General features: G+C 51.4%; 1 protein-coding gene across 1 annotated transcript in view; it reads left to right on the top strand.

Annotated features, from left to right (window-relative positions):
* ABCC6 (ATP binding cassette subfamily C member 6) overlaps nt 1-16,509 on the top strand; it is a 57,897-nt gene extending 41,388 nt beyond the window's left edge. The window contains exons 22-31 of the mRNA XM_064295634.1: nt 1,252-1,459; nt 3,301-3,611; nt 5,365-5,564; nt 7,300-7,426; nt 9,218-9,319; nt 10,544-10,690; nt 13,676-13,834; nt 13,926-14,092; nt 15,877-16,071; nt 16,388-16,509. Coding sequence (XP_064151704.1) covers nt 1,252-1,459; nt 3,301-3,611; nt 5,365-5,564; nt 7,300-7,426; nt 9,218-9,319; nt 10,544-10,690; nt 13,676-13,834; nt 13,926-14,092; nt 15,877-16,071; nt 16,388-16,496 — 1,725 coding nt within the window. The 3' untranslated portion in view covers nt 16,497-16,509. The remainder of the gene's footprint in view (nt 1-1,251; nt 1,460-3,300; nt 3,612-5,364; nt 5,565-7,299; nt 7,427-9,217; nt 9,320-10,543; nt 10,691-13,675; nt 13,835-13,925; nt 14,093-15,876; nt 16,072-16,387) is intronic.
* The last annotated feature ends 3,217 nt before the right edge of the window (nt 16,510-19,726 follow it).

Genomic DNA, 19,726 nt, shown 5'->3' with positions numbered 1-19,726 from the left:
TAGCCATCCATCTACCCATTCACTTTCCACCCACCCATCTCTGCATCCCAACTATCCATGCACTTATCCATCCATCCACCAACTACCTGTCTACTCATGTATCTACCCATCCGCCCATCTATCCATCCACCCATCCATTCCTCCCAACCGTCTATCCACACGCTCATTCTTCTACCCATCCACCCACCAATTCACCATCCACACATTTACCCACCCATGCATCCACCCACCCAGCCATCTGTCCACCTGTCCACCTACCTACCCACTCATTTATCTGTCTATCCATCCACCCACCTACTCATTCACTCTCTCACCTACCCACCCATCCACCCACTCATTCATCTACCCATCCATCCAACCACTTACCCATCCACTCATCCACCCAGCAAACATTTACAGAGCACCCACTAGGGGCCAGGCCAAGTCTCTGCCCTGGAGGAGATTGCGTCTAGTTGGAAGAAGACAGACCACAAATGATTAGGCTAATAAGCCAGGTTATATCAGATAATAAGTGCTAAAAAGAAAATAAAGCAGGGTGAGGAAATGGAGAGCAACTGGGGGTTGGAGTGTGCGTTGGCTCAGATGCTCGGAGAGGTGACATTTGAGCCAAGCCCTGAAGGATGGCAAGGAACAAGCCATGAAAAGAGGAGGGAAGTGTGTTGCAGGCAGAAGAAACAGCAAGTGCAAAGGCTCTGAGGTGGAAAAGAGCTTGGAATGCCAGAGAAGAGAGAGGGGCCCCAAGAGGCTGGCAAATAGTGAATAGGGGTGAGGCGGAGAGGTGGACCAGAAGTCTGGACTTTCTTCTAAGAGCAAGGAAAAGCCATGGCAGGTCAGCAACAGCAAGATAGGATCAGATGGAGGTGTTTCAAAGGTCGGTCTGGCTGCAGCAGGATCTTAAAGCAAGATGGTTAACCTCTTTGTGCCTCAGTTTCCTTATCTGTAAAATGGGAGTGATCATGAGGTTCGAGAACATGTGACAGGCCTGCCCCATAGTAGGTCTTCACTAAATCCCTCCAAAACCAGAAAGTGCCCCAGCCTGTCACCTTTAGGTCTCCCCTGGCCCACTAGGGCTTCACACAGGAAGGGGGTCCTGACACTAAATGGGGCCTGTAGGGGAGATGGTGCTCCTGGTGGGAGGTCCGCATAGTAGCGCCTTTTGCCCCCGGCATGTGTTTGGGAGGCTCCCTGGGCATTGCCCCCTCCCCTCCCCACGGGTTTCTGACTGCCACCGCCTCCCCTATGTTGCCACAGGTGAAGGCCGCAATGTACCTGACTTACCTGCAGGCTGTGGGTGGCCCTCTCTGTCTCTACACACTCTTCCTCTTCCTCTGCCAGCAAGTGGCCTCCTTCTGCCGCAGCTACTGGCTGAGCCTGTGGGCGGACGACCCCACCGTGGATGGGCGGCAGGCACACGCGGCCCTGCGTGGCTGGATCTTCGGGCTCCTTGGCTGTCTCCAAGGTGCTCCTCTCCCTCCCTCCTTGTCCCCCATCCTCCCAGCTCCACCCAGGGGTACTCAGGGCTCCCTTGCTCACCCATCCCTGCTCATCCTGTTCTCCCTGCACAACTGTGCAAAACGTCCGTCGCGCAGGCACAGACCTGCGTCCTTGAGATGGGGCTTGGGACATGGGGGACAGGGCTCATCCCTCCTTTTCAGGAACCTTCAGTCTCTCTCAGCCTCACCTGCAGATGCAGAGGCTGAGGGGTTCTCAAACGCAGGATCTTGGCCCCAGATGTTGAGGCAGCTGAGCACTTGTGGGGGGTCAGCAGATCTATGCCTGCATCCCAATCAGAGGGCAGCTCCAAGGCCTGACTGCTGGCTTTCAGCACCCTCACCCCAGTCACATGCTGCTGTTGCTCCCAGCCCCAAACCTCCAGACACCATGCCACCCTCACCTCTCATCTTTTTTTTTTTTTTTTAAATTGCAGTGGTTATTGAGATAATTGTAGCCTCACATGCAGTTGTAAGAAGCAGTGCGGAGATTCCATGTATGCGTTGCCCAGTTCCCCCTAGCTAGGTACCATTTTGCAAAATGATGGTACAGTATCACAGCCAGGATAATCAGGATGCTGACGTTGGTACAACCCACCAGTCTTATTCAGATTTCCCCAGTTTTACTTGCGCGCGCGTGTGCGCGCGCGTGTGTGTATTAAGTTCTACACAGTCTTATCCCCTGTGTATGTCTGTGTGTCCACCACTGCAGTCAAGATACTGAACAGTTCCAGCACCATCTGATCCCTCACATTGCCCTTTTCTAACCACACCTACCTCCTCCAGCCCCTCCGCCATCCCTAACCCATCTCATCTTCTCCTTTGAAAACTGGGCCTGGCTGAGGAGAAGGATGGGGGTGAACTGTGAATTTAACCTCATCTTTAAAGGGTGGCTTCGCAGTTTTCAAATTGCCTGTAGTCTGCCTGAGTCACTGGGTGACCTTGGCCATGTCACTAAAAGGCTGGGGGCATGTGTTGTCTTCTGTAAATGGAGGCATCAGGCCCAAACTCTGAGGATCTTTCTACTCCCAGGACTTGGGGTGGAAAGGGAAGGTGATAGTTAAACACAGAAGAATTAGAAAGCAAATTGGCAGTCAGCCAAGCCCTTGTTGCATAAACTCAAACGACCATTAGGGGGAGCATTACCCTCTCAAAATCCTTCCACATCCATCCCTCATTTGACTGGCCAGGGCAGGTTTTAGATCCCCATTCTAAAGTTGGGGAGACTGGGGCCCAGAGAGGGTGATTAGTTATGACTCTTCTGATTATAAGGAACAGAAAATTCCACTCCAATTCAAACTGGTTTAAGCAATGAGAGAATTTGCTGGCTCATGTGACTGGAATCTGTAAGCAATAGCTTCAGGTATTGCTGGATCCAGGGGTTGCAACAAGGCTGTCGGAAATTGCTTAATTTTCTTCCTCTGTGATAGCTGCCTGTCCAGGCAGGCTCTTCCCCCAGCTGGTGGCAAGGTGGTATTCCACAGCCTCAGCTTAGCCACCCTAAGAAAGAGAGTACATCTTTCACGAAAGTCCTAGCAAAGTTGCAGGTCTCACGCTCATTGGCTTAGCTTGGGCCATTTGTTCACCTTGAACGAATTGCACTTGTTTGGATTGGCCAGGAATGGAATCTGTGCTACCCAAGAGGCTAGGGGTAGAGTTAGCCCCACCCCAAGAACGTAGATGGTCATTGGAAGATGGAGTGGTGCCACCAAGGGATAATCAGGGTGGCCATATCATAAATGGCCACCATCAGGTCGGGGGCTTGCCCACAGGACTCCGTCCTCATGCTCTGACCCCTTCTCCTCACCAGCCGTTGGGCTGTTCGTCTCCATGGCCATGGTGCTCATAGGTGGGGCCCGGGCGTCCAGCGTGCTCTTCCGGAGGCTCCTGTGGGATGTGGTGCGGTCGCCCATTGGCTTCTTTGAGAGGACGCCCGTTGGGAACCTGCTGAACCGCTTCTCAAAGGAGACAGACACAGTAGATGTGGACATCCCGGACAAACTCCGGTCCTTGCTGACCTATACATTTGGACTCCTGGAGGTCAGCCTGGTGGTGATGGTGGCCACTCCACTGGCCATCGTGGCCATCCTACCACTGCTGCTCCTGTATGCTGGGTTTCAGGTAGGGAGAAGTCAAGGGCCCTCCTGGGGCCAGCTGAGGTGACCTCAACCAGTCCCAGTCCTTGGGCAGGACTCTGTGTGAGAGATTCTGCCCATTGGGCCATCTGCCTCTAACACCTGTTCCAGTCTTTGTCTCCCAAATGTTCATGTCAGAGTTCTTCCTAATATCTAACCTGTTGCCCTGCTGCTGCTGACATCAGCTTTCCCTTCACCAGTTATCTGGAAACCTGGAAGGCCTTGCAAGGCCTCACAGACTGTTGTATTGGGCCAGACTCTCAGTTGCCAGGGTCAAAGACCAGCTCAAATTAGCCCAAACAAAGGAATGGAATTTAACTTCTAATATTTATGGGGTGCAGTGGGCCTAGCTGGTACCAGGATGTGTGTCTTTCCCTCCATATTTTAGTTCAGTGGTTCTCAAAGTATGATCCCAAGACCAGCAGCACCTGAAAGCTTGTTAGAAATGCACATTCTTGGGCCCCACCCCAGACCTACTGACCCAGACACTCTGGAAGTAGGGCCCAGCAATCTGTGTTTTAACAAACTCTCCAAACAAATGACCACCATTCTGATGCATTTGACAACCACCGGCTTGGCTGTGCTTGGCCAAATTTTGGAAACATTCTTTTTCCGGGAGCAGGTCTGATTGCTGCTGGCAGCCTCATACTCACGTCATCCTACCTTAGCAACGTCAGCACAAAAAAAACTTCATACATCAGTTCCAGGGAAGATTCTGATTGGCCCTTTATAGATCATGTGTCCATCCCTGAACTAATCACAGTGGCCAAAGGGATAATACACCCTGATTGACAAGGGTGGGTCATGTGACCACCTCTGTAATCAGATCCCATGATTGACAGCTCCCCTAGGAAATCAAAAGGAGAACAGAAAAAACATGGTAGTCAGACAAAAACCATGGCCACCAGTGTCCTCTGCAACTATCCAGCTCTTCTCTAAGTTCTCTTGACTTGGAGAAGGGGCTGCTTCTCTGTTGTAAGTTTTGGAGTCAGACAGAGGTGGATTTAAATCCAAGCCTTGCTACATAGCCCCACATACCTGGACTGGCTGCTTACCCCTTTGAGCCTCAAGTGCTCTCATCTGTAAAATGGGAACGGCACTAATGCTCGCTGCACAATTAATGAGGTACTTGGAGGTCTGCTGGTGCAGTGGTTACTGGTGCATAGCCCAGCTGCTCTGTAAATACGAGTTCTCCCCACCTGCCTGCCAGCTGCACACAACTTGCAAACCTAGAGCCAGATAATGACAGTTGTATTATTTGCGTGTCATTATGACCCAGCACCTGCCGTGTAACCCTCGGGTTAAATAAGTGAATTAAACTTGACTAATTGCCTCTGTTGTACCATACTGTTTTATTTTTTCTATGACTTGCCGTAAGTGAAGCTGTTGGCATTAGTGTTGTGAAATGAGATGTTTAAACTAGATTGGTGGTTCTCAACCACATTAAAATCACCTGGAAGGCTTTTTAAAAAAAATACGAAAGCCAAGGTGTCAGCCCCAGAGATCTTAATTCACATATTCTGCAGGTGGGGCGTCAGTTCTTAAAGTTCCCATGTGGTTTTTAAAAGGACCACAGAACTCGACTCTGCAAGGAAACTGGGGCCCAGAAAGGGAAAGCAACTGGCCCAAGGTCACACAGCATGAAAAAGCCTGTTCTGGTACCCTGTGCTTGGGGCTCCTTGTGCTTCTGAAAGCTGCCTCCCTGTGTCTGCAGCCTCTTCCCTTTCCGCCCACTCCAGAGCCTCTATGTGGCCAGCTCATGCCAGCTGCGACGCCTGGAGTCAGCCAGCCACTCGCTCGTGTGCTCCCATGTGGCAGAGACGTTCCAGGGCAGCACGGTGGTCAGGGCCTTCCGGGCCCAGGGCCCCTTTGTGGCTCAGAGTGATGCACGTGTGGACGAAAGCCAGAGGGTCAATTTCCCAAGGCTGGTGGCCGACAGGTAAGAAGAGCCTGGGGGCAGAAGACCCCAGAGAGTGAGACCAGAGGTCAAAGAAAACTGTGTGACCAGAGAGGTCAGGTGGGCTGCCTGAGGTCACACAGTGAGTCAGGACAAAGCTGAGGCTAGGTCCCACAGGCAGCCTCTCAGCCTGCACTTCGAGCAGATAGAACTTGGCCTAAGGGGTCCCCAGTGGCAGCTGAGCAGGAGGTACAGGGATCAGCGAAGAGAAGATGCCCCTGTTGCCAGGCAACTGGACCAGCCTCTTTTGCCTTGGTGACAAAGCAGCTACATAAGCATCAGCAGCCTCCCTTCAGTACTAAGCAAGAGCAAGAACACAAGCTTGAGCACAGACAGATGGAGGTTCAAATCCCAGCTCTGCCATTTACTAGCTGGGTGATCTCAGGCAAGTTATATAACCTCTCTGAGCCTCAGTTTCCTCATCTGTCAAATGGGAATAGCCATATCACCTTGTGGGGTTTTTGGGAAGACAAAATGTCATGTATAGTTAAGCCCAGGGCAAGAGTTTTTATCTGTTGACACCTGTGTCCCTAGCACCTCGAATGTGCCTAGCACACAGTAGGTGCTCAATAAATATTTGTCAAATGATGGAATGAATGAAAAAATGGTAGAGTAGGAATTGAATAACAAGGTCGCATATTTATTCACCAATCAGGCCTTGTGCTAGGTACTGAGGATGGAGCTAGGAACAAGACAGACAGGTCACTACCCTCGTGAAACTCATGTTCTACTGGTGGAGACCATAGGCCACGCTGCTTAAACAGTTTAGTCACTGTCTTAGTTATCCAGTCCTGCTATAACAGAAATACCCCAAGTGGATAGCCTCAACCAAGGGAAATTTATTCCCTTACAGTCTAGTAGGCTAGAAGTCCAAATTCAGTGTGTCACCTTCAGGGGAGGGCTTTCTCTGTTGGCTCTGGAGAAAGGTCCTTGTTATCAATCTTCCCCTGGACTAGGAGCTTCTCCACACAGGAATCCCAGGTCCAAAGGACACACCCTGCTCTTGGCGCTGCTTTCTTGGTGGTATGAGGTCCCCCTCTCTGCTTGATTTCCTTTCCTTTTATCTCTTGTAAGATAAAAGGTGGTGCAGGCCACACCCCAGGGAAACTTCCTTTATGTGGGTTCAGGGATGAGACCTTAGTAAGAGTGTTAAAATCTCAACCTAATCTTCTTTAACATAAAATTACAATCATAAAATGGAGGACAACCACACAAGACTGGGAATCATGGCCTAAGCAAGTTGACACATATTATTGGGGGGCACAATTCAATCCATGACAGTTATGAAGAGTGATAACTGTTACGAAGGAAGTAATCAGTGATGGGCTAGAAAAGGGAGGAGCAGTCAGGGAAGGCTCTCGGAGGAGGTGACGTTCAGCTGACTTGTGTGGGAAGATGAAGGTTGAAGTTTAGGCAGGCGAGCAGTCAGGTCAGAGATGGGACATGACTTGGCCTGTTCCAGGAGCAGAGCAGTGGCCGGCATAGTAACACTCTACCAAGCACCTAGTGTGTGCCAGGCCTTGAGCTGGCACAGGCAAGACAGAGCAGTGTCACCTTTTCCCACTCAGCGAGCTTGGGTGGGGCCTGGGGAGTGGGAAGACCACCTCTGGAATTGCCATAGTACATGAACTGGCCGATGACCAGGACTCGTACCCAGAGAAGCAGGTCCCGGCAGATCAGGGCACAGCTGACTCCATGCTACCTGTGTCTCCCACAGGTGGCTTGCTGCCAACCTGGAGCTCTTGGGGAACAGCCTGGTGTTTGCGGCTGCCATGTGTGCTGTGTTGAGCAAGGCCTACCTGAGAGCTGGCCTCGTGGGATTCTCTGTCTCTGCTGCCCTCCAGGTACTCCCACCATCCCCCAGCCTGGGCCTGGGGTTGAGGGCAGATCCAGAGACAGAGCCACCCGCCAGTAGGACCTTCAAGGACTCTGAGTCCAAACTACCAATGGATGTAAGGGCTGGATTTAACTGAGGTGACCTTGTTGGACCTGGGCCAAGGGTCTTCCTGCTCAGAGCCTCAGTGCACGTGTCTGAAAAATGGGGCAGTAATCCCATCACTTCAGATGTGGTAAAGACTAGTGGAGATGAGATAGAGTGTATAGAGTGTGTTCCCCGTGCATCGTGGTGCTTAATTTTGTTAATGATTGTACACTAACAGCATATAATGTCAGGTCACAATAAATGGTATGAAGTATAAGAATATATAAGCATATAAATATGTATGTAGTCCTTGCTATGACCTGGGCATTGTTCTATGAGCCTGATAAATATTAACTCCTTTAATGTTTCCCACAACCCCACAAAAGAAAAAAAAACCAAACCCATTGCCATGAGTCTGACTCATGGTGACCCTATAGGAAAGAGTAGAACTGCCCCATTGGGTTTCCAAAGAGCAGCTGGTGAATTTGAACTGCCAAACTTTTGGCTAGCAACCATAGCTCTTAACCACTGTGCCACCAGGGCTCCCCTTGGAAGGTACTACTCTTATCCTTGTCTCTAGGTGGGCGCAGACAATTAACTGCGTAAGTAGTAACTGAAGGGTTGCTGGTTCAAATCCACACAGAGTTGCCTTGGAAGAAGGGCGTGATGATCCTGCTAGAAAGAGGTCAAACCAAAAAACCAAACCCGTTGCCGTTGGGTCGATTCCAGTCACAGCCTTGAAAACCCCATGGAGCACAGTTCTACTCTGCACACGTGGGTTTGCCATGAGTCGGAATCTACTCGACAGCAACGGGTTTGGTCTCGGTTTGGACTCTTGTATTCATTTTAGAGTGGAGGCAGCTAAGGTACAGAGAGCATAAGGCAGAGTAAAAGGACAGTGAATGATGGGGGTTGTTTTTCTATTGCATGGCCAGGCAGGGACTCTCTAAGGAGGTGACTTGTGAGCGTGGCCTCAAGGAAGTGAGGGCAGAGGGAGAGCACCTCAGGGAGGAGGCTCCAGGCAGAAAGAACAGCAGGAGCAAAGGCCCTGAGGCAGTAGTGTGTTGGGAACAGCGAGAAGGCCAGCGTGGCAGGAGAGGGTGAGCAAGAGCAAGAGTGGAGGGAACGAGGTTGGGGAGAGGCAGTTGAGGGCCAGAGCATTCAGGACATATAGGCCCTGGTGAGGAGCTTGGGACAGGAAATCACTGGAGGCCCAGCCACCCCCCAGGAAAGCTCTCGGAACTGGAAGTCAGTGGGCCTGGGTTCTGCTGGCTGTCCTTGGAAGGGTTACACACCTTCTCTGGTCCTGTTTCCCAGCTGTATCAAGATGGGTTGGGGAGCTGGAATCTGAGGGCCCCTTTCTGTTCTGCATATTTTGGTTCTACAGAAGGAAGGGAGGGAGGGAGAGAGGGAAAAAAGGAAGGATGGAGGGAGGGGAAAAGTAAAAAAGAAAGAAGGAAGGGATGGAAGGAAAGGAAGGAGGAAGAGAGAGAAGGAAAGAAAGGAAGGGAGAGAAGGAAGGAAGGCAGGGAGGGAAAGAAGGAGTGAGATAGGAAGGAAGGGTCCTGTTTGCCACAGCCAAATCCCATCCCCTTGGGCCCAGGTCCTGGAACTGCCCTGTCCCCGAGGCCTCCTCCCAGCCCCTGCCTCAGGGGCTGGCACGAGCCTGCGGTGGTCTTGCTGAGGCACAGCCTGAGGGGTCTTCTTGCACCAGGTGACCCAGACGCTGCAGTGGGCTGTCCGCAGCTGGACAGACCTGGAGAGCAGCATCGTGTCGGTGGAGAGGATGAAGGACTATGCCCGGACGCCCAAGGAGGTGACGGTGGGGCGGGGGCGGGTGCCCCAGCCAGGACCTAGTCGCGAGGGCAGTGGACCCAGGTCCACATCTGCCACGGGCTTTGGAGTTTGCACCCTCTTCCCGCCGCCCCCCGCCAGCCCCCACCAACCTAGGCTGGAGTCACAGTAGGGCGGGCACCAGTGATGGTTAAGAGTGTGGGGCCTGGAGCCAGAGTGAAATCCTGGTTCCTTTGCTTCCGAGGTTGAGTGGAGCAGGTCACCCATCTCAGCCTCGGGATCATGAGAGTAGCAGCAACATGACAACAAAACAGCAACATGACAGGAACATCACAGTCACGTAACAAAACAAAAACAAAAAACGAAACCTGTTGCCGTCCAGTTGATTCCTCCTCATGGCGACCCCATGTGTTACAGAGTGGAACTGCTCCATGGTGTTCTTGGCTGCAATCTTTATGGAGCAGATTGCCAGGCCTTTCTTCCACTGAGCCACTGGGTGGGTTCAAACTGCCAACCTGTAGGTTAATAGCTGATTGCAAACTGCTGGCATCACTCAGGCTTCTGTAACCTATCAGTATCGGGTTTACTGGGAGGATCAAATGAGATCCTGCAATAAAGGATCGAGTACCATGTCTGGCACACCGTAAGCACTTGATACATTCCTCTGCTCTTACAAGCCCCATTTCACAGATGGGGAAATCAAGGCTCAAGGATGTTGACTGATCCGCTAAAGGTCACAGGGATTGCAAGCAGCAGTATTCTCACCACACTCTGTGCTCTTCACAAAGTCTACTCCCACTAGAGGGAAAGAGAACACTGTTATTTGACAACAAACCATACAGTACCCACTGCCGCTGATTCTGACGCATAGTGACCCTGTAGGACAGAGTGGAACTACCCCATAGGGTTTCCAAGGAGGGGCTGGTGGATTCAGACTCCTGACCTTTTGGTTAGCAGCTGGGCACTTAACCACTGTGCCACCAGGGCTCCACTGACAAGAAACAGTGGCTTATTGTTAATAATAAAAGAGAGAAAAGCTAGCTGTCACCATAATTACTTTTATGATATCAGATATCTCTTTTCAGCCTATGTTCTAGCCCCCTCATTTAATTCCCATAACAACTCTGTGAAATAGCAGTAAATATGCCCATTTTACAGAAGAGGAAACTGAGGCGCAGAGATGTGGGTCATTTAGTAGAAGCCTTGGAGAAAGGCTCTTCTGACTCCGTGTCCCCTCCTGCCCTAGGCCCCCTGGAGGCTGCCCACCTGTGCAGCCGAGCCCCCCTGGCCTCACGCAGGGCAGATTGAGTTCCAGGACTTCGGGCTGCGGTACCGGCCCGAGCTCCCACTGGCTGTGCGAGGCGTGTCCATAAAGATCCACGCAGGAGAGAAGGTGAGTAGTTTTCCCACAACGTTCTCCTCAGAGGCCTCAGAGTCGTGGCCAGGCGGGGTGTCACCTCAGGGTTCAGGCCCTGAGCACCAGCTGCCACCTCAGTGTCCCCACCTTGGGTCCCCTGTCTGCAGCTCTACCACACCCTAACTGGGTGCCTCATTTTTGCCAAACCTGCTCCCTTCTTCATGATGCGCCCCCTACCCCCACGCTTAGGTCCCAGATAAGGCATCACGCAAACCCCTCTTCTCCTAATGTTGGTAAACGCCCCACCTACATTATCCAGCTTGCATGGGCTTGGTCCTGGGTTTACTGTGGGTGACCTTGGACAAGTCACTTTAAGGCTCTGGGCCCCAGTTTCCCCATCTGTAAAATGGGACTAACAGCATTGACCTCATGGAGTTGTGAAGTTTAACTGAGTTATTACATATAAAGTGGTTGGACAAATTGACAACAGCACCTCTAAAGATTAGACAGGCACCTTAGGGGGTAGTGGGTTTATGCTAATGGGGGAGGAACAACTCAGCAAAGGAGGGTGAGAGTGGTTCCACAACTTGAAAAATGTAATCAGTGTCACTGAATTGTACATGTAGAAACTGTTGACTTGGTGTATGTTTTGCTGTGTATATTCTCAACAACAATAACAACAAAATAAAAAAAAAATGGTGCTTGGAACAGTGCCTGGCACATAGCAAGCACTAAGAAATGTTTACTAGTGCTTCTGTGCATTAGTATTTGCATTTCTACTCTCACAACAACCTTATGAAGGAAGGAGCTGGTATTTTCCCATCTTACAGACCGTGGTTGGGTCCCCATGTTCCCCCTTCCTCCCTGCAGCCCTCCTTGCCCCCACCCTGGGAGGGCTGCTCTAGGCTCCCAGTTGAGCCTCCAGCCCCCATCTCAGCATCCCCAGTCTTCTCTCCAGGGATTTTTATTCCAGCATGTGACTCCCCCACTCCAGACTGTCCACCAGCTCCCAGCTTCACCTAGGGTAGAGCCCAAACTTCTGAGCTTGGCATTCAAGGCCCTGCCCAGCCTGGGCCCTGTCCACCTCTCTACAGCTCTCTGCCTGTCGTCACCTCATTCATTGCTCTGCCAGGGCTTTGTCAACATCTGTGGAGCAGCTGCCTTGGGCCAAGAGGGCAGGCATGGTACTGCCTTCAGCGGGCTTGCATTCTAGCACTCGGTTTGAACTCCCACTCATCCTTCAGGATTCCACTCAATTATCCCCTGTCCCAGGAAACATTCTCTGGAGTAGCCTTCTACTCCAGCCAGGCAGCATGAACAGGGTCTCCCTGCTGACCTCCATTGCTACAGGTCTGGAGCTTGATCATAGAGAGCACTTATTTATCACACTGAGGAGCCCTGGTGGCACAGTGGTTAAGGGCTCGGCTGCTAAAGTGGAAGGTTGGCAGTTCGAACCCACCAGCTACTCCACGGGAGAAAGATGTGGCAGTCTGCTTCCGTAAAGATGTACGGCGTTGGAAACCCTATGGGGCAGCTCTACTCAGTCCTAGTGAGTTGCTGAGTCAGAATCAACTGGATGGCAAAGCGTATTTATCACACTGTGTTAAATTTAAGTTTACTCAGTTGCACTATTTCCAAGACCAGATGGTGAGCCCTGTGGTGCAAGGACTCCTTTAATTCCTGTATTTTAGTGCCTAAAAGACTGCCTGGCATACAGTGGGGGTGACGCACATATTTCATTTCTTTATTAAAAAATAGTTTGGACCGTCATCATATGTCAGATACTGTGGATGCAACAGTAACCACGAGAAGAGTGGAGATGGATAAAATGATGGGCAGAGGGATGGAAGGATAGGGGTGTGGATAGAAGGATGGTGGATGGAAGGAGGGATTAGGGATAGGTGAAATGATACAGTACAGGTAAAAGGGGGTATAGAAGAAGGGTGGAGGATGGACAGAAGGATGGAGGATATATGGATGGGATGGAAGGAAGAATGGGAGATGGATGGATGGATGAACGAATGAATGAAAAGAGGGGGGAAGAAGGATAATGGGATGGATAAAAGGGCAGAGGATGGATGAAGGATGGGGGATGGATGGATGCATTAATGAAAGGGGGATAGAAGGATGATGGAGTGGTTTGGAGGATGGAGGATGGAGGAAGGGTGATGGAAGGATGGGGAATGGATGGATGCATTATTGAAAGGGGGGATAGAAGAATGATGGGGTGGTTTGGAGGATGGAGGAAGGATGATGGAAGGATGGGGGATGGATGGATTAAAGGAGGGGGGATAGAGAGATGATGGAATGGTTAGAAGAATGGAGAATGAAGGATAGGTAAAAGGAGGGAGGATGGATAGAAGGATGGAGGATAGATGGGTGGGATGGGGGATGGACGGAAGGATAATGGGTAATGCAAGAAATGATAGGGGATGGATGGATGGAGGAAAGGAGGGAGGATAGAGGGATGATGGGATGGTTAGAAGAATGGAGGAAAAAGGATAAAAGCATTTAGTATAGGTAAAAGGAGGGAGGATGGACAGAAGGATGGAAGATAGATGGGTAGGATGGGGATGGAAGGAAGGATGACAGGTGATGAAAGAAATGATAGAAGATGGATGGCTTAAAGGAGGGGGGATAGAGGAATGATGGGATGGTTAGAAGAATGCAGGATGAAGGAAGGATGAGGGGTGATGGAGGGATAGGGCTGTGGATGAAAGGATAGTGAAGGAGAGGAGGAAGGATGGGGAAGGTTGGAAAGAAGGGCAGAAATATAGAAGGAAGGTTGGGGAATAGATGGAAAGATGGAGATGTCAGAATGAAGGGAAGATAGAAAATGCACAGATGGAAGGGTGGACGGATGGATAATTAGGCAGATGCAAGGAGAGATGGAAGAATGGATGCTCAAAGGATGACGGATGGTTGGACGATCTGGGTACAGGGAAAACCTCTCTGGGCTCTGGCGTGCCTCCATCTGGCCAGGCCTGGTCAGAGCAGGCCTTGCCCTCTGTCCCTTGGCAGGTGGGCATCGTGGGCAGGACAGGGGCTGGGAAGTCCTCCCTGGCCCGGGGCCTGCTGCGGCTCCTGGAGGCAGCTGAGGGCAGTATCTGGATTGATGGGGTCCCCATTGCCCACGTGGGGCTGCACACACTGCGGTCCAGGATCACCATCATCCCCCAGGTGAGGCTGGAGGAAGCCCGGGGAGGGGGGCGTGGGGGCAGAGGTGCAAAGCATGGCTGGGCCTTGCTGTGACCTGCTGCCTTCTTGCCAGGACCCCATCCTGTTCCCCGGCTCTCTGCGGATGAACCTCGACCTGCTACATGAGCACACAGACGAGGCCATCTGGGCAGCCTTGGAGACCGTGCAGCTGAAAGCCGTGGTGGCCAGCCTGCCTGGGCAGCTGCAGTACGAGTGTGCCGACCAAGGGGACGACCTGAGGTATGGTTGTCCTGCTGTGGCCAGGCCCTACTGGGAGTTGGGGGAGGGGGGCGGGTGAACGTGGCCTGGGTGCCTGCACCATGGGCACTTGAGAAATCCCAGAAAATCTGCCTCTCCCAGGGGATTATCAATCCCGAGGTCCCTGTGGGGAGCAAATGGTTTGCACTCAACTGGAAACCTAAAGGTTGGCCATTCAAAACCACCCAGCAGAAATGCAGAAGAAAGGCCTGGCAACCTGCTTCTGTTAACATTACAGCCAAGAAAACCGTATGGAGCAGTTGTACTCTGTAACATGTGGGTCACCATGAGTTGGGCAATGGTTGCTTTTTGTTGTTCTATTAATAGTCATAATATAAATCCAATCCCTTATCAGCAATGCCAAAATCTAACAAAATCTCTAAATACCAGGCTTCTTTTTCCTAAATATGGATTCTGAATTTATTTGATGGAAAACCCAATCTCAACTGACAGGAAGCTATTTTACAGTCTTTATTTAGCCTTCTCAATATACATACATACATATGTATGTATGTATATATATTTTTCCCCTATATGAATGTTGTGTTTGTTACTGGTTGTTAATCTCAGACCCACAGTGAGTATTAAGTAACGTATTGCATATGCCTTTTTAAAAACTGCAACCTTCTGGGCTCCAAAAGGCTCTGACCTGGAAGGTGTTAGGATGAGACTGGATGGGAGTGGTTCCCACGCAGTAGACAGGCAGTGTAGCTGGGTAGCTAAGAGCACAAACTGGCATGAGTCTGGGTTCAAATTTAAGGTCCCCCGCTTACTCGTTATAGGATCTGTTGTGCCTCAGTTTCCTCATCTATAAAATGGGGATGGTAATAGCGTGAGGATTGAGTAATATGCATAAAGTTGTTGCAATAGTGCCTGGCATGTAGGAAACAAGAAATGTTTATCCTCAGAGCCACACTCTCACTAGAGTTAGAATTTGAAGCTTGAGACTTGGCCAGGGCCGCCCACCTCCTAAGGGTGAGACTGGAGCAAGGCCCAGGCACCAGGATGCCCTGCAGGGCAGTCTCAGCCCCAATTGGCATGTGAACGACCCTCCGGCCCCCGCTTGCCAGTAGTAGGTTCTGGTTCTCTAGAGATGCTGCTTCACAGAAGGGTATACGGTGAGGAAGCTGAGCATGGCAGGTAACAACCCAAGCCACACCTGGTCCCAGAGGCCCGCCCCATCCGGTCAGGGTCTGTTAGTTATTGGCTGTGTGACCTGAGCCTCAACTTCCCCATCTGTAATTAGAGTAAGAGACGCTACTCTGTGCCAAGCATGCCCAAGCCCTTTTATCTGACTTCTCCTGTCCTCACAGTTCAGTGTCCTGAGTTCATATTCCAGCTCTGCCACTGACTAACATTGTGACTCTTTTCAAGTTACCTAACCTTTCTGTGCTCATTTCCTCCACTGTAAAAAGGGAGAATAACGATACCGGCCTTAGTGGTCATTATGAGACTTGGGCCGAGATATACACAAGCACTAAGAGTGTGTCTGGCAAATGAAGACCATAGGATAGAAATAGAAATACCTATTTCACTGGTGAGGAAACTGAGGTGCAAAGGGCTTGAATGACTTGCTTGAAGTCACCCTGCATGAAAATGCCCTTTCCAATCAGGCCTTTCTGACTGCACGCACCGCACACGCACCGCACACGCACGCACACACCCTCGCTTCCGTGCCTGTTGTAGGGACCCAGGGGTGGTGTACCCTAGAAATCCTGATAGGCACGCCAGCATTTGTCCAGCCTGACTGCCTCACTGATTCCCAGCGTGGGCCAGAAGCAGCTCCTGTGTCTGGCACGCACTCTGCTCCGGAAAACCCAGATCCTCATCCTGGACGAGGCCACAGCAGCTGTGGACCCTGGGACGGAGCGCCAGATCCAGGCAGCCCTCAGGAGCTGTTTTGCCCAGTGCACTGTGCTGCTTATCGCCCACCGTCTGTGCTCAGTGATGGACTGCGCCAGGTAAAGCACCCCATGGACAGCCCCCCAGGGGTCTAGAGGGGCCCTGAACAGGTAGAGGAGGGGCAGGGTACAGTTCTCGCCCTCGGGGGGGAGGGCTTAGAATCCCTGGAATGGATTCTCAAGTGCCCATTGTACAGATGGCAAGACTGATGCCCACAGGGGAAGGGATGAGCCCAAGGACCCATGCCCATCAGATGCTTCTGACCTGGGAAAACACATGGAAGGCCGGGCATTCCCTCTGAGCTCTCAGAGGTGCCCAGGGCCTGGCTGGGCTGGTGTTGAAAGAGCTGCCTCTCCTCATCTCCCCGCCATCCAGGGTGCTGGTCATGGACAAGGGACAGGTGGCAGAGAGCGGCAGTCCGGCTGAGTTGCTGGCCCAGGAAGGCCTGTTTTACAGACTGGCACAGGGGTCAGGCCTGGTCTGAGTCAGCTCTTTCCCTTACCCCCGGGATGGAAATGGCAGAGAAGGTGGCAGATCATCACGGAGCATCAGACCTGGAAGCACCGAGCAACCCCAGCTCTGGGCTCATCCAGACCAAAAGTCCGCAGCGGCTCTCACCCCTGGCTGCCCACTGGGCTCATGTGGGGAGCTCACAATGTGCCTGTGCCCAGGCTCCACACAGACCAACTACATCAGAATTCCAGGCTGGGGCCTAGGCAATGGTATATAAAAAAAAAAAAAAAAGAAGTTTTATATAGACTCTTATTATTAACCTTTCTATTTTGACATAACTGAAGATTCACATGCAATGGTAAGAAATAATGTAGAGGTCCTATGTACCCCTTATCCAGCCTCCCCCAGTGGGAACATCTTGCAAAATGATAGTTCAGTATCACCACCAGGATATTGGCATGGATACAAATCCACCAAACTTACTCAGATTTCCCCAGTGTTATCATTTGTGTGTATGTGTGTTCTGTGCAATCTTATCACAGGTGTAGGCTGCTGTTAGGCCCACACCATGACTCCTTGGAGACCAGCCCACCAGTCTGTTCCTGCTACTAAGCCCCCTGCTGCAGGCTCCTGCCACAAGGCCAGGAACACAAGTTACCAAAAAAAAAAAACAAACCTATTGCCATCAGGTTGATTCTGACCCATAGTGACCCTATAGAACATAGTAGAGCTGCCCCATAGGGTTTCCAAGGCTGTTACCTTTACAGAGCAAACTGCCACATCTTTCTCCTGTGGTGTGGCTGGCGGGTTGAAACCACCACCATTTCAGTTAGCAACTCTGTGCCACCAGGGTTCCTTGGAACTCAAGTTACATCCAAGAAAAGCCGTAATTCAGACCCTCCTTGATCAGGGCCTTGGGCTGTGTTGCAGTCTTGTCTTAATGGGTAACCTTAGTGTCCACCTCGTCACTGCAAACATTTAACTGTGAGCCAGAAGCTGTTCTAACTACCTTGCCCAAGTGATTCATTTAACTGGCATGACTGGATGAAGGGATTGTCACTAGGTCCCTTATTAGCGCCCTTTGATGAGCAAGGGAGGATTACTGAGGCGCTCTTACAGATGGGAAAACCTAGAGGGATGTGAGCCCAAGAGGTCTGGCTTCAGTATCCATGCCCCCTAACCACTACACCACACTGCCCTGTGCACATGTCTTTAGATCTTGACCATCTGCCCACCGGTACCAGCTGGAATTGCACTCTAGGATCCCACCAAAAGGGAAGGAAAGGGCTTCCTTTGCTTCTTGAGCAGAGGGATTTTGTTTGCTCGTTGTTTTCCCCCAGCACAGCGCACCTAGGACCAAAAACCAAATCAAACCCATTGCCACTGAATCAATTCCAACTCATAGCGACCCTACAGAGGGATCAATAAATGCTGATTGCCTTGACTAAATGGCTGAAGAACAAATGGATGGATGGTGTCACCATGTCTGCAGGCGCCCTTAGGGTCAGGCATGGTGCTGAGGGCTTTACTCCATCATCTGTTTTCATCCTCACAAGTGCCCGGCCAGGTAGATATGATGACCCCACTGTAAAGCAGAGAAAACTGAGGCTTCATAAAGGCAGGTTCTAGAAGCCCTGTTCACCCTCAGCCCGGGGCTGGGTGCATGCCATGCAGGCCCCAAAGAATCCAGTCATTGAGGGGGTACTCCCCGCCCATGCTATAGCGGCTGGGAACACAGCAATGAACAGATGAGCCCCCTGCTCTCAGGAGCTGACATTCTAGAGCAGACAGGGAAGGCAGCAGGCAGTGCTGACATTAGGGGAGAGGAAGGACCCTGTAACAGGACGCCTGGAGAACAGCAAGGAGGCTGGAAGCCCCATGTGCAGGGCTTGAGGCCAGGGCTGGCTGTGACCCTGAATGAAATGGAGAGCCATGGGAATGACTCGGTCTGTTACGGATTGAATTGTATTCCCCAAAGTATGTGTTGTAAATGCTAACGCTTATACCTGTGGTTATAGTCCCGTTTGGGGATGGGTTTTGTCATGTTAGGCAGGATTAGCGTGGGGTGTGTGTGTCTTAAGCAATCTTCTTTGAGATACAGAAGCAGACTGAGGAAGCAGACAGGCACAAATGGAGGGGGAGATGCATGCCACACGGTGGCTGAGGAACCCAGGAACAGAAGCTGAAAGAGACAAGGATGTTCCCCCAGAGCAGACACAGAGCCTTTCCCTAGAGTTGATGCCCTGAGTTTGGACTTCTAGACTCCTAAACTGTGAGAGAATAAATTTGTTAAAGCCCCCAGCTGTGGTTATTTGTTACAGCGGCGTTTGATAACTAAGGCATAATCTGGCATAGGTTTTTGCAGGGGCTGTGGCTGCAGAGTTGAGCCCATACAGAGTCTGTGGGGCAGGGGTGGCTGGGGGCAGATGCAGGGAGACCCCCGCACCCACCCCACCCCGAAGAGACTGCTGTCCGAGGGAGAGCTGATGGTGGTGGGGCAGGTGGCTGCAGCAGGACTGGATATGGAGTGCGATAATGAGGAATGGATAAGCTCAACACTGGGAAGCAACAGGCCTGGGCCTAGGGGATCCCTTCCAATGAGAAGAGCTGTGCACAGCAAACCTCACCCCGCCCTTCCTCACACAGCACTGAAGTGCTTACCTGGATGAGCAGGTCCGAGGCTTCCCTCCTAACCTTGCGCTCCTGGTTCCACATGCTTCCAGGTCACTGCTGCTTCTTGCTGCCCCTTCATAGAGATTCAAGCCAGCCCTGGGGTTTCTCCTGATCCCCCAGCTGCCCTCGACCCGGGTACATACCCACAGACCCATACCAGGTCGAGCTGAGACCTGCTTCGGATCTGACCTGAGATTTTAATACTTAGTGTCAGCTCTTGAGACAAAAATGTATCTCTTATCTAGAATTACGACTGCCCACCTGGCATGTACAAATACTACAGCTAACTCTAATGGCAATAACTTTGTTGCTGTTAGCTGCCCCTAACTCACGGTGAACCCCATGCACAATGGGATTGGATGGTTGGGATCCACAGTTTTTCATTGGCTGATTTTCAGTAGATTGCCAGGCCTTTCTTCTTCGTCTGGAAGCATCACAGCAACATGCAAGCCTCCACTGACAGATGTGTGGTAGCTGTGCTTGAGGCGCGTTGGCAGGAATCAAACCTGGGTCTTCCACGTGGAAGGTGAGACTTCTACCACTGAACCACCACGACTCTTGGTAATAACCCTACCAGCTACATTTCAC

This window comes from Loxodonta africana, chromosome 12 (assembly GCF_030014295.1).
Source record: "Loxodonta africana isolate mLoxAfr1 chromosome 12, mLoxAfr1.hap2, whole genome shotgun sequence".
In the NCBI taxonomy this organism is placed as follows: Eukaryota; Metazoa; Chordata; class Mammalia; order Proboscidea; family Elephantidae; genus Loxodonta; species Loxodonta africana.
This window is presented reverse-complemented; position numbering and strand designations above follow the sequence as displayed.